The sequence below is a fragment of the Lolium rigidum genome, unplaced genomic scaffold (assembly GCF_022539505.1).
Source record: "Lolium rigidum isolate FL_2022 unplaced genomic scaffold, APGP_CSIRO_Lrig_0.1 contig_46162_1, whole genome shotgun sequence".
In the NCBI taxonomy this organism is placed as follows: Eukaryota; Viridiplantae; Streptophyta; class Magnoliopsida; order Poales; family Poaceae; genus Lolium; species Lolium rigidum.
This window is the reverse complement of record NW_025900638.1, coordinates 38,231-51,758: the sequence shown is the minus strand read 5'-3', so window position 1 is coordinate 51,758 and position 13,528 is coordinate 38,231. Positions and strand designations below refer to the sequence as shown.

General features: G+C 49.5%; 1 protein-coding gene across 2 annotated transcripts; it reads right to left on the bottom strand.

Annotated features, from left to right (window-relative positions):
* Positions 1-2,172: 2,172 nt before the first annotated feature.
* Positions 2,173-13,057, bottom strand: LOC124681527. Of its 2 annotated transcripts, none has more exons than XM_047216436.1 (8): positions 12,790-13,057; positions 12,183-12,292; positions 12,022-12,087; positions 11,831-11,928; positions 11,619-11,744; positions 11,188-11,478; positions 2,751-2,816; positions 2,173-2,659 (listed from the first exon to the last, which is right to left on the bottom strand). In XM_047216436.1, exons 2-8 carry the CDS (start codon positions 12,232-12,234, stop codon positions 2,501-2,503), a joined length of 858 nt encoding a protein of 285 aa, XP_047072392.1. In that variant the 5' UTR covers positions 12,235-12,292; positions 12,790-13,057; the 3' UTR covers positions 2,173-2,500. The 2 variants fall into 2 exon arrangements, with proteins under 2 accessions (XP_047072392.1, XP_047072391.1); XM_047216435.1 differs by having other exon boundaries at positions 12,183-12,258.
* Between the last annotated feature and the right edge of the window lie 471 nt (positions 13,058-13,528).

Here is a 13,528-nt window from a genome sequence, read left to right as displayed (position 1 = left end):
CTCCTCCCCGGGAGAGGTGAAGTCGCAGGAGAAGCTGTCGTCGTCACTCCCCTCCTCCGTTTCCCCAACGGCGAGGAAGCGGAGGTCGCTCTCCCCGTCCGTCAAGGACTGGTCGTCCTCGGACCAGACGGAGAAGTCGTGGTCTGATTCCTCCCCTGCCGCAATGGCGCGGCGGGTGTTGGCTGCATGAACCGCCGCCGCGTCGTACTCCGGCGTCGGCTCACGGGACGTGGAGGATTGGCTAGCAAGATCCGATGGAGCAGAGGAGGAGGAAGACATGGTGGCTGGGAGGGTTTTTGGAGTGCTAATGCGGAGGAGATACAAAGGAGAACTGTTCAGAGCGGTTAAATCAAAGGAGGATATAGTGGAAATTTAATGCCACAGCAGTTTCCGAGGAAGTGGTGCCTAAAAGAAAAAAAAACTGCCAGGTCACGCGGAGAAGTTGAGAAGGCAAGGCATCATCATGAGGGATACTGCGACGGTTACGCCACGACATGACCCGACGAAGGAAAGCAGAGTGATTTTGGAATTACCAATTCCAAAACCAGGGGGCATGTGTTATCACCAAGATTTGACCGAGTCGGAGGTGGGCCGCAATCAAGATGGGCTTAAGGAAATATACGTGGAGAATTATATGAATCGGCCTGTTGGGCTTAATTGCCCGTGTATCTGTAACATATTAGACCTATTTTAGTTTAGAGATAGAATCTTACTCGTGCACGGTTTAGTGCACGCCCTCCTTAGAAAGTCCCCTGGACTATAAATATGTACCTAGGGTTTATGGAATAAACAACAACTCACGTTCAACCCCAAAAACAAACCAATCTCGGCGCATCGCCAACTCCTTCGTCTCGAGGGTTTCTATCAGGTAAGCGACATGCTGCCTAGATCGCATCTTGCGATCTAGGCAGCACAAGCCCCACGTTGTTCATGCGTTGCTCGTACTCGAAGCGCTTTTGATGGCGAGCAACGTAGTTATCATTAGATGTGTTAGGGTTAGCATTGTTCTTCGTTTAAGCATGCTTACGTAGTGCAACCCTTGCATATCTAGCCGCCCTCACGCCTATCTCAGGTGTGGGGCGGCACCCGCTTGATCATTATTTAGTAGATCCGATCCGTTACGATTGCTCCTTGTTCTACAAGGATTAGTTTAATATCTGCAATAGTTTGGCCTTACAATGGGGGGAGGATCCAGTGGCACGTAGGGTGGCGTTCGCAAGTCCTAAACGGGATGTTCCTAGGATCAACTTCATGTTGGTTTTTTGGCCTTGTTTAGGATCGGCTTACGAGCACCGTGCGTGGCCGCAAGGCCCAACTCTGGAGTAGGATGATCCGGTTATGCGGTGAAAACCCTAAATCGTCGTAGATCTCATTAGCTTCATCTTGATCAAGCAGGACCACCAAGTATTCGTGCACCCCGTACGGATCATGGGTGGATCGGCTCTTTGAGCCGATTCACAGGATAACCTGAGAGCCGATCGAGGCTCGTATTTAATGTTTACATGTATGCCCTGCAGGAAACTAAGCGAGGCAACCTCATCACCTTCCTGACCAGGTATAGGTCAGGTGGCACGCCCTTGCACTTCGCAACGCCGCGTGTGACCAGAAGAGCATTGCGGGCCGTCGCTCGGAGGGGTCTCAGCCAGCCGCAGCTCTAGGCTCCCCCCGGCTCTACAGTGTTGACAAGGCCGCTGCCCGCCGGTGGGTTTTGGCAGTCAACATTCTCTCAGCTATTGATTTTCTGTTAAGTTACCGAGACATGCTTATTCTATGTGGACCATGTTGAATATTAATATGCGTCGTAATTTAGTCTTGTGCTTCTAAAAAATAATATTACTCTCTCCGCCCCTTCATAATGAGTGTCCGAGGGTTTAGTTCAAATTTAAGCTAAAATCTCGAGGCTTGTTATAAATCCAAGAAACTAATTTTTGAGCAGCTTTGGGTGTTGCAGCCAAGTTGTGCCAAGTTGTGCAGTTTCTGTTAGGTGTTTATCATATACTATAAGTTTATCTCCGTAATTAATTTTCTGTTAAGTTAACAAGACATGCTTATCCTATGTGGACCATGTTGAATTAATGGAATCTCTCTTCCAAAAAGAGAAGCAATGGAACACTAGGACACGTGCCCACTGAGATTTACCGTTTTCTCTTTATAATTCTCTGCATTTTGCGGTAATACGACAATAACAGGCAGTATTATTACTCTATTAAATTTGTTATGTGAGAGAGTTGTCTCATTATTCTTACATAGGTCCACACATTTGGTACCCTATAGTTTTGTTACACAAAGATACCAATTCTCCTCTAAGTTCACTTCTGCATTTGACCTAAAAGAGAAATTCACTTTTGTTGATAGGACATATCATATATCTTCAGCATACTCTACCCGTATTCTATCACATGTCTTTATACTCAAATAAGTACCAATATTGCACCCCATCTTTACCATACTCTATCCCAAACATTCCATTTTCCCGATGATAACCAATTGGAACATGACATCAAGCAACAACGGCCATTTCGACAGCAGCAGGAGTAGCAGCATCAGCATCACATGCTGACCAATCCTGGCCTTCCCATATCTCGGGTAAAGCATCCGTGATGTTATGGATGCTCTCTAGGGCGTGATCCGCTCCTGGGACAAGCTCCCCCCTGCCAACCTGCAGCAAATTCGAAAGAGTTGCAGGTGCAAACATTTTCCATGAAACGTGGAAGAACAACTAGTTTGGAATTGTTCGTGCGAAATCTTACGATTACGGTGTGGAATCCTGCGGCCTTTCCTGAAGCGATGTTCCGAGTGCTGTCATCAAAGAATATCTGCAATTTTTAAACAGCAAACTATCGGGCTGTCATTCCTGCTAGCAACACTACAGGAATCTGCCAAGATGCCGACGGCCTCCAGCCCTCGGCGTATCACCGCCTCGCCCTCGGCGTACACTACGCCGACGGGGCCCCTCGGCGTAGCTCCTCGGGGAAGGTGGGCCTCGGCGCATGCCACTTGGCCCTCGGCGTAGCTCCGCCCGTCGGCGTAGACGGAGTGGGCCGACGGCTGGCGCCACCCGTCGGCGTAGTGGCCGTCGGCGCAGGTCGCTAACCGGCACCGTCAAGGTGACGGCCGTTACGGCTACGCCGAGCGCCGCACCGTCGGCGTACGGTGACGCGTGGCGAGCCCTGGTCGACCTTGGCGCTCGATACGCCGAGGGCCTCCCCGTCGGCGTAGTTGGACGCGTGGCGCCGCCTGGTCGCTCCTGCCTCCCGATACGCCGAGGGCCTCACCGTCGGCGTACCGCCACACGTGGCGCGGCCTGGGCGATCCTGGCGCCGATACGCCGAGCGCCTCCCCGTCGGCGTACTTGGACGCGTGGCGCGGCCTGGGCGTCCCTGGGCGACGGCCGCTACCCCGAGGGCCTCCCCGTCGGCGTAGGCTCGACCATTTGGTCCATTTCTGGACGCGTGGCGCGCCCTGGGTGATCCTGGGAGCTACCCCGAGGGGGAACCCGTCGGCGTAGAGGGTACCATTTGGTACATTTTTTGCGTTTTTTGCTGTTTCGCGCGTTTTCCAGATTTGGCAGGATACACAAGCACATATAATTCACATGAAATTCATAGGCATGAAGTGCAAATACATATAACATCAAGTGCATACATAGTGTCATAGTGCCATAGGTTGCATACATAGTGTCATAGTGACATAGGATGCATACATAGTGCCATAGTGTGCATACATGCATGGTGCCATAGTGTGCATAAGATACATGGGACTACTAGAGGAGCTCGTCGCCGCTAAACACCGGCCCGGGCCGATTCCTTCCGGTAGAAGCTGCGGAAGAACCACCGGGAGAAGGACCGGGAGAAGTACCGGGAGAAGTACCGGGTGTAGCACCGGGAGAAGGACCACCATGATGAACCGGTGTCATGTCCCTCCCACCACCCTGGTTTCCGGAACATCCCGTTCCCTACACACATGTTCCCGAGATGTTAGCAATTTGCGAGGCAAAGGAAAGCCGTAGTATTCGGTTTGGCGAAGAACTTACCGTTGTTCTCCCATAGTACTCCGCAGCGAAATTCTCCTTCGATGGCATGTTTGGCGCCGGCCCCGGAAAGGGAGGCATCGGCCCTAAATCCGCTGTCTGTCCAGTTTGATTGCCCACAAACGACGCCTGCAAGATAGTTTACATGTCAGTCTTTGCAGAAATGAAGCATCAAACTAGGGGAAAGTGGGACTTGTCATCATTTGCGAAAACAAAGGTTGGAACTTACATGTATATATGCCATGTACTCCATGAACTGCTGCTGGTGCTGGTTGAAGGCCACCGATATTCTTGATGAGCGGCCACGTAGGCCGCCTCGAAGTCGAGCTACAATTTCACAAATTCATATCTCGTTAGCACTTAGCAATGTATGAACGAAAGTCGGAAAGAGGATGGAAATGAGGGAAACTTACGTCGTATGCGGGTTGCCGAGCCCGGCGACGAGGCGGGAGAGGGGGGCTGTCCTTGGTGAGTCCCGCCTTGAGACGCGTGAAGGTCGTGGTGAGGGTATGCTTGACGGCCTTGTTCATCATGGCGAGACGGACATGCGGCAACCCTCCGGACGACAGGACCAACGACTCCTCGTCGACCTCCGCGCTCATGGGGTCATCCACCTCCGGGTGACGATGCCTCACCATCTCGCAGTAGTTCTCGACGTCCTCGGCGTAGGTGCCGAACTACTCAGGGAGCGAGGGCTGAGGCTGCGAGAAATCGGGCTTCTTAAGCCGCATCTTGTTGTATATCTCGAGGTCAGACATCTCCTCCTCGGGTCCTAACGCGGCCCTCTGCATCGCGAAAGGAAATGTTGTGAGTACCAACTTTGAACCTGAAGGAAAATAAAATGTATACATACCGTCTTCCCCTTGTAGCGCTCGTAGCCGAGGTTTCCCCCACGGTGTGTGCCACCGTCGCCTCGGTTCTCCGCGTTCCGCCTCGCCACGGCTGCAAAGTCCTCGTCCATCTTGAGCCACCTCGTCCTAACCATCTCCTCCCATGCCTCGGCATGCGGCTCGGCCCAATCGGGGATAACCTGAAAATGCAATACTCAACTCAATCTAATGCAATCGCAACTTAGTAGCAATGTAGAATCTCATTGACATTTTACTCACCGACATGTAGTCCTCCACCGTCATCTCGTACTCGGCCTTAGCATTCTTACCGACAATGTCCGGCTTATGGACCCTCTCGCCTCTCTCCGCCCGAAGTGACCCGCGGACGTGATCCTTTGGTTGTACCACACCTGCGGTGTCAACCTCTCACAAGTCGCCCGCAAAGTCCCGTTCGCGGCCGTCTCCTCAACCTCGGGCGCCACACGATAAAAACACTTCAATCATGCAAAAAACAATTGTGAGATTCATGAGTTAGAACATTGGGGTCATCAAATATGAACGAAGCTCGAGAAAATATGTCTTACCCAAAACTTTCTCATCACGGCCTCAGCGAGCCGTCGGGAAGCCTACGCCGGGGGCACTCTCGTAGTCCATCCAAGTAGTGGCTAGCTTCTTCTCGCCAGCTCGGGACAGTGCCGAGGGGATAGTACTTGCCCGGCCAGAACTTCCTAAGCAAAGCTCCAATCATGCTGCTAGGCAGGCGCCCCTTGACCCCGGAGGAAATATCCAATTGCTGCACATGAAAATCAAACATTAGCACATGAAAATCAAACATTAGTACATGAAAATCGAAATTGCCAAATTAGTACACTTACTCAGGGCCACCAGGAATAATAAGGGTCTTCGCCTCATGGGTCTTAGGCTCCTTCCTCTCGTCGGGGACTCTCGCTTCCCCACGAATCTTCAGTGCCTTCGGCCGCCCATCCTCCTCCGGAGTCTCAAACCCGCGGCTAGAGTCCTCCTCGGCTCTAGACTCCGTCTCCGCCTCCTCTCTAGACGTCCCCTCCAAAAAGAACCCGGAAGCAACGTCGCCTGAAGCCGAGGGTGGTGGCTCAAAGTCCGGTCCTCCCCAGCCACCTCCACCTCCACCTCCACCTCCACCTCCTCCTAAGCCACCTCCACCTCCACCACCTCGTCCCCGTCCTCGTCCTCGTCCTCGTCCTCCTCCTCCTACCGCAAAGTCCTCGTAACGCGGATTGCGACGCGGTTCCCTCTCACTCCTTCTAACATTGTTCTTGCGTTGTTGCATCTTCTTAAGCAAGCTCGACGAGTCCTCCTTGCCGCCGCTCATATTGTTCAATCACCTGCATTGAGAAAGAGAAAACAATTAAGAAGCATGTTGAAAAATATATAAATAGTAAGCATAAAGACACTAAACAATTAAGAAGCATGTTCAAGAATATATAAATACTAAGCATAAAGATACTAAACAATAAAGAAGCATGTTGAAAAAAATATAAATACTAAGCATAAAGATACTAAACAAATAAGAAGCATGTTGAAATATAAACACATAAAAGACCCTCACCAGCCGTCATCAATCTCATCGTCAATCTCATTTTGTTTCTCCTTGCCACTATCACTATCACTATCTTTTGAGTAGTAAGTTGGATTTTGATAGACGGGTGGAGGCTCATCATCGCTATCATCTTCCACTTGTAACTTCTCGAGCATATCTATGTCCTTTAGATCCACCATCGACTCACCACGAGTTTCGCATCGTTCCTGAGGTCCTCTTCAAGAACACATTCTAACTCAAAGTGCCCGAAGTCCTCTTCCTCTTGATAGAAAATTCCCTCGTATGTTACGGGGTCAATGTTGTTGTAATCGTCCTCGGAGGGAATCGGTAGGTTACCATGTGGCGATACACGGAACACGACTTCCCAGCCGTTGAGGGCCGCTTTACGGCATGGGTACGGCAAATAATAAACTTGCTTGGCTTGGTGAGCAACAATATAGACATCGGCTCCGGTATAGGTGGTGGAAGGCTTAACTTCAACTAACCCAATGGACTTGGTAATTCTCTGTCCACCTCTTGGGTCGAACCAATGACACTTGAACACAACGAGATTGAGTTGTTTGTTTGTACGGTTGAAGGTCAGCTCGTATACATTCTCTAACCTCCCGTAGTAATCAAAGGTATCGGATCCTTTAGTGAAGACACCGGTATTTATCGTTTTTGGATTCGCCCGGCCCTTACGGTGTGTCTCCGTATGGAATCGAAACCCATTCACGTCATACTTCTCATACTTCATGACGTCACGGTTACAACCTTGGGAAACACATCTCAACTCATCTCGTCATCTCAACGTTTGCATCAGCTCCCTACAATCACGGTTCAAATTTGTTGTGTGCATTAGTTACGTGGAATAACGGGGACAAGTCACATATTGGTAGGTAAGAGGGACAGCTTAGACATTACTTTTTTCATGAACCAAGACACAAAGTTTATTTTTACTTCGGGAGCACCCTCTTTCGGTAGAGTCTCCAACTCCGCGCCCGTGGGATCGCGCGGAAGCCACCACTTGTTCATCCAGTGAATTCGCTGAAAGGATACAATAAGCATTAGACCGAGTTGAGTGTAGGTGATCGAAACTAGATACAATAAGCATTACACCATGTTACCTAATGAAATCGTGACCGCCATCGTCGTCGTCCCCCCACCACTTCCTTCATGTTCATAAGCACATAGAGCATTATGCAATCCTTCTCTTCCCTCTCCAATCTATATTTTGTCCTTTACCAGCCTTGCCACCGGGACATTGGAATAGTTGAAGCTTGGGGTCATTCATGGGCACGTCGACATTGTAACGAGAGACCGGGTTATGCAGAGTGGGAACTTCATCAGGATAGTACGTTGTTGCGGCATCTGCCATCTCCCGAAGGCTCCGTTTGCTTTGCCAACTGCGCAAAACGGGGCCGCCGGGACATGCGGTATGGCCGTACCGGGCGCGCGCGTGCACCCGTCCGCCAACGCGCGAAACGGAAAACATTTAGCACATAAAATGACGCGTCCTAGACCTAAAAACATTTTTCCCTCCATTTATTGAGCGAAGGAAAGTGTCGCCCCGGTTCAAATCCGGACAGTTTCCGGCGGATTCGGCGGGGCACCGCAGGAAGCGGGTGGGATTCCCAGATGGCTTCCGCGCGCATATGGCATGTGATAGGTGGTGCGTAGGAGGTATCCTACCGCCGCGCGGAGGTCCCGCGCGATACTGAAATGCGCACCATGTAGGCGCTTCACACAAAAAAGCCCTTCCGGCACCCCGAAAATGGAAAAACCGTCGCCGTGGTTCGGATTGGAAATCCGCGACCGGGGCCTTGCTTCCCATCCTAAGGCCCACGCACGTGCCAAATATGGCCTCGTTCCGACAAACTATGTGGTGAAACGGGCCGTTTCCTACTCATTTCCCCTAAAAGCCATAGAACTCCGGACGAGATAGCCCCGTTCGTGAAGGGTTCTTCAAGATAATTGCCGTATCCCAGTTCCGTCTTTTGCAGTGGTTACTAGGACACATAAAATGACGCCACGCGGCTCCGCTCGATTTTTGGCTCCGTTTGCTTTGCCAAGCTGCGCAAAACGGGGCCGCCGGGACATGCGGTATGGCCGTACCGGGCGCGCGCGTGCACCCGTCCGCCAACGCGCGAAACGGAAAACATTTAGCACATAAAATGACGCGTCCTAGACCTAAAAACATTTTTCCCTCCATTTATTGAGCGAAGGAAAGTGTCGCCCCAGTTCAAATCCGGACAGTTTCCGGCGGATTCGGCGGGGCACCGCAGGAAGCGGGTGGGATTCCCAGATGGCTTCCGCGCGCATATGGCATGTGATAGGTGGTGCGTAGGAGGTATCCTACCGCCGCGCGGAGGTCCCGCGCGATACTGAAATGCGCACCATGTAGCCGCTTCACAAAAAAAAGCCCTTCCGGCACCCCGAAAATGGAAAAACCCTCGCCCGTGGTTCGGATTGGAAATCCGCGACCGGGGCCTTGCTTCCCATCCTAAGGCCCACGCACGTGCCAAATATGGCCTCGTTCCGACAAACTATGTGGTGAAACGGGCCGTTTCCTACTCATTTCCCCTAAAAGCCATAGAACTCCGGACGAGATAGCCTTGTTCGTGAAGGGTTCTCCAAGATAATTGCCGTATCCCGGTTCCGTCTTTTGCGGTGGTTACTAGGACACATAAAATGACGCCACGCCGCTCCGCTCGATTTTTGGCTCCGTTTGCTTTGCCAACTGCGCAAAACGGGGCCGCCGGGACATGCGGTATGGCCGTACCGGGCGCGCGCGTGCACCCGTCCACCAACGCGCGAAACGGAAAACATTTAGCACATAAAATGACGCGTCCTAGACCTAAAAACATTTTTCCCTCCATTTATTGAGCGAAGGAAAGTGTCGCCCGGTTCAAATCCGGACGGTTTCCGGCGGATTCGGCGGGGCACCGCAGGAAGCGGGTGGGATTCCCAGATGGCTTCCGCGCGCATATGGCATGTGATAGGTGGTGCGTAGGAGGTATCCTACCGCCGCGCGGAGGTCCCGCGCGATACTGAAATGCGCACCATGTAGGCTGCTTCACAAAAAAAGCCCTTCCGGCACCCCGAAAATGGAAAACCAAGTGTGGGCCCATGTATGCGGAAATCGTCAACGCCGGGTACATGCAAGGTTAGACAAACCTTACATCACACTTGTACACATATGTTAGGGACAAATGCAAGTTTTCAAGCGATTCCGACGCTCCGGTGATCTGTATCTTGGGAAACCCTAGGGCGGGGACCCCGCGGATCTACCCCTATAGCTTTCTCCGTGCGAGGGTTTACCAATGGATTTTTTTATTTGCTTTGCTTTGTTTAGGACATATGCACATGGAAACCATAGGTTTGGAATGAAATAGGCCCCGGATGAGCCGTAGCAGGAGTTTCCACATACAAATCCTGGATTTTACCAAGTGTGGGCCCATGTATGCGGAAATCGTCAACGCCGGGTACATGCAAGGTTAGACAAACCTTACATCACACTTGTACACATATGTTAGGGACAAATGCAAGTTTTCAAGCGATTCCGGCGCTCCGGTGATCTGTATCTTGGGAAACCCTAGGGCGGGGACCCTGCAGATCTACCCCTATAGCTTTCTCCGTGCGAGGGTTTACCAATGGATTTTTTTATTTGCTTTGCTTTGTTTAGGACATATGCACATGGAAACCATAGGTTTGGAATGAAATAGGCCCCGGATGAGCCGTAGCAGGAGTTTCCACATACAAATCCTGGATTTTACCAAGTGTGGGCCCATGTATGCGGAAATCGTCAACGCCGGGTACATGCAAGGTTAGACAAACCTTACATCACACTTGTACACATATGTTAGGGACAAATGCAAGTTTTCAAGCGATTCCGACGCTCCGGTGATCTGTATCTTGGGAAACCCTAGGGCGGGGACCCCGCAGATCTACCCCTATAGCTTTTTTCGTGCGAGGGTTCACCAATGGATTTTTTTAATTTCTTTGCTTTGTTTCGGACATATGCACATGGAAACCATAGGTTTGGAATGAAATAGGCCCCGGATGAGCCGTAGCGAGGAGTTTCCAGCGATTCGGACGCTCCGGTGGTTTGTATCTAGGGAAACCCTAGGGGCGGGGACCCCGCAAATCTACCCCTAGGGTTAGGGTTAGGGTTAGGGTTAGAGTTAGGGTTAGCAATGGACTTTTTTCCTTTGTTTTAGGACATATGTACATCGATAGCAGATGTTGGGCCTACTGGATCCCGTCGACCCGTCTACGAAGAGCGTCACTCGTGGGATCTACATAAGCCATCTACCATTTTTTTCTTTAAAAAAGTAACTATTTTTACATAATTCATACTAGTACATAAATAAAACAAACATAATATAAAGTTAATGACCAAAAAGAAAAAAAGAAAAAAATGTATGCCGAGGGTGGCCGTCGGCATAGGTGGGTGATGCCCTATGCCGAGGGTGGCCCTCGGCGCCTCGCTGACGCCGTGACCGGGCCGTCACGGCCGGAGTGGGACCGGAGCAGATGCTCGTGCTACGCCGACGGCCTTGGGTACGCCGAGGGTGGCCGTCGGCGTATCCGTCTCTACGCCGAGGGGATGTCTACGCCGAGGGGCTCTTTGGGCCGCTGCCCTGGACCGGACGTACGCCGACGGCCCCGACATTTGGCCGTCGGCGTACGCCACGGCCGTCGGCGCATCGCGCCATTCCTGTAGTGCAAGTGTTCTTGGGCGTGTACTAAAGAGAGATTGCTCATACCGTCTTCCGGGGATCAACATTCGCTATCCGGATTGCAGCTTCCATGGATTGAGTAGTGGGTTTGCAGAGGATGGGGGATTTAGGTATGGCATACGAACCATTGAGATAGTGCAAGTCGGAAGCTGGTTCACGAGAGAGCGCCACATAATCCTCCTGGGAGTGGCATAGGCCATTGCTCGGCGCGGCTGGTGGATTCAGTGTCTCGAAGCATATCACGCCCTCAAAACAGTCCTCCAAACCCAGCCTGAGCAGAACCTCCTCCGCATGAACCTTGCCTGAGTTTGTGAATATCTGCAACAGGCAAATTTTGGTTGATGATGAATTTCTGCAACAACCTTGTCAGCAGCAAAGTATTATTCCGAATTAACTGTTAATGCAAGGTTTTATGTTTTACATTATAAGAACAAGTAAACTGTGGTAGATTCGCATACTAGTTTTCTCTGTGGAATGGAAAGTAGAAGGGTCCTCAAAACAGGGTCAGGCCTCAGACTGTCATATGGCAGTCGACCATGAACATTTGCATGGAACTCATCATTATCAAACTCATAACCTAATGCCTGCAAAGAAATAACAGCCATATGATAAGGGGGAAACGTATGAGCTGTTCAGCTAGAAGCAAGCAATAAATGAATACAATCTGTACCTTAAGACCAGCCATTGTGGTACCATATTCCCTGTAAAGTTCCAGACACATTTCTGCAATCTGGCTTTCTACAATTTGCAGATGGTCACACATGTAATCTAGCAGCCATAGTTTCAAATTAGTCTCTCACATCATTTAACAAAATACTTCATAAAGCAGGAAGATATGGAAAATTATTACTTTTGCAGTACCTTCTATATTTTTGCGGCAAGCAAGATTGATGCCAGCACTAAGAGGATACAGGGTATCATCCAGATCTGCAGTAAGCAAATAACATTTACTGGAGTGTACAAAACAAAAGGAACAAATAACTTCAACAATTCTTCAGATTTTTTTAAAGCGTGGTACATACCAAACAGCAAGCACTCGTACTTGGGAGTAGGACCTTCAACAATAGCAGCCATCTATATAATCAAAAGCAGAGGCAGCTGCCAAATTAAATAACACTAGTTAGAGAGCAACCTGAAAGAACAATGAGAAGTTCCTAAAGAAACAATATAGTCTTTAAAAAATATCTGCAATATGCTAGGTTAAAACAAACACGGAGGCAAAGCAAGTCCTTCCATACAAAATTTCACAAACATTTGAACTGAAGCAACAAAATTGGACTTTAGCAATCCACAAACACTTTTATATCACTGCAATCTAAACAATGGCGGGCATGGTAGAAAATTTGATTCCATGCTAAACACACGTTAACATTATTCTGCTTCTCACACTAAAAAACTCGGCACCAATATTTAAATGGTTAAACCTTGGTAAGAGCATCTGTTACACCTCGCTATTGTTCCCACCCAATTCTGAATTCATGATATTACCTAAGTGTTAATAACTATATATGACACCTTGATCCAGCATGATAAGCCAAAAAAAAGTGTCCTTACTCCAGTGAACAAACTTGAAATAAAATACTCGCAGAAAACCAAAAGATTGGGGAGGACAACGAAAAAGTCGGTTACCTCGCAACAATGAACACTGGAAGGCTTCCAATGAGCCAATGAATGGTGTTGAACCTGGTGGATCTGGTGCTATACTTATAGTAAGCACAAGCTGTCAACATACAGAATAGAACAGATGCACAGATGCTTTCGTAGATTGATGGCATGACATGCAGCATTCAGAATAATCCACATCCAATTTGTTGTCCGGCTCCAACTTTCCATCAAGTTAAGATGCCACTTTCCTTCCTATCATAGAAGGAAACAGGGCTAGTGTTCCACCCTCAAGGCTCCCATATGTCCACGAGTCAGAACCACAACGTGGTACCTACAAAAGTGGCATAAGAATATATTGCACCAATTGAAGGAACCAAAGAATATTACAGCATCTGTATTAAATACCCTGGTATTCTGCGTACTTGGGGAATATATGTCCACTTGCTAGTAACTGGGACCATTCCAAGTGTTTTTGTTTACCAGCCGCCTATATTGAAGTCATACATAAGAATATAAGATGTGGCGAATCAGACATCTCCAAGGCTCCAACTTACTTGCACACAACCCCGTTTGGCATCCAAAAATAACCCAAATGGCACAACTTACATCAGAGAAATGTTCAAGTATCATGGTTCAAATGATACTTCTCAGTTTCCTGAACACCAGAAGCATGACAGGCTAATGTACAATCTCTATGCTGCGTTAAAAGATAAATACATCATAGAACCTGAAAACCTATATGGCTAAAATTGCTCACACTAGA

What these genes read in the sequence shown, in the direction of transcription:
- LOC124681527 (XM_047216436.1), bottom strand. Translation starts at nt 12,234, where the DNA reads ATGGCTGCTATTGTTGAAGGTCCTACTCCCAAGTACGAGTGCTTGCTG. An exon ending in ATGTTGATCCCCGGAAGACG is followed by an intron (nt 2,817 to 11,187) that starts GTATGAGCAATC and finishes TAAAAATTGCAG; the next exon opens with ATATTCTTTGATGACAGCAC. An exon ending in CAGGATTCCACACCGTAATC is followed by an intron (nt 2,660 to 2,750) that starts GTAAGATTTCGC and finishes AATTTGCTGCAG; the next exon opens with GTTGGCAGGGGGGAGCTTGT.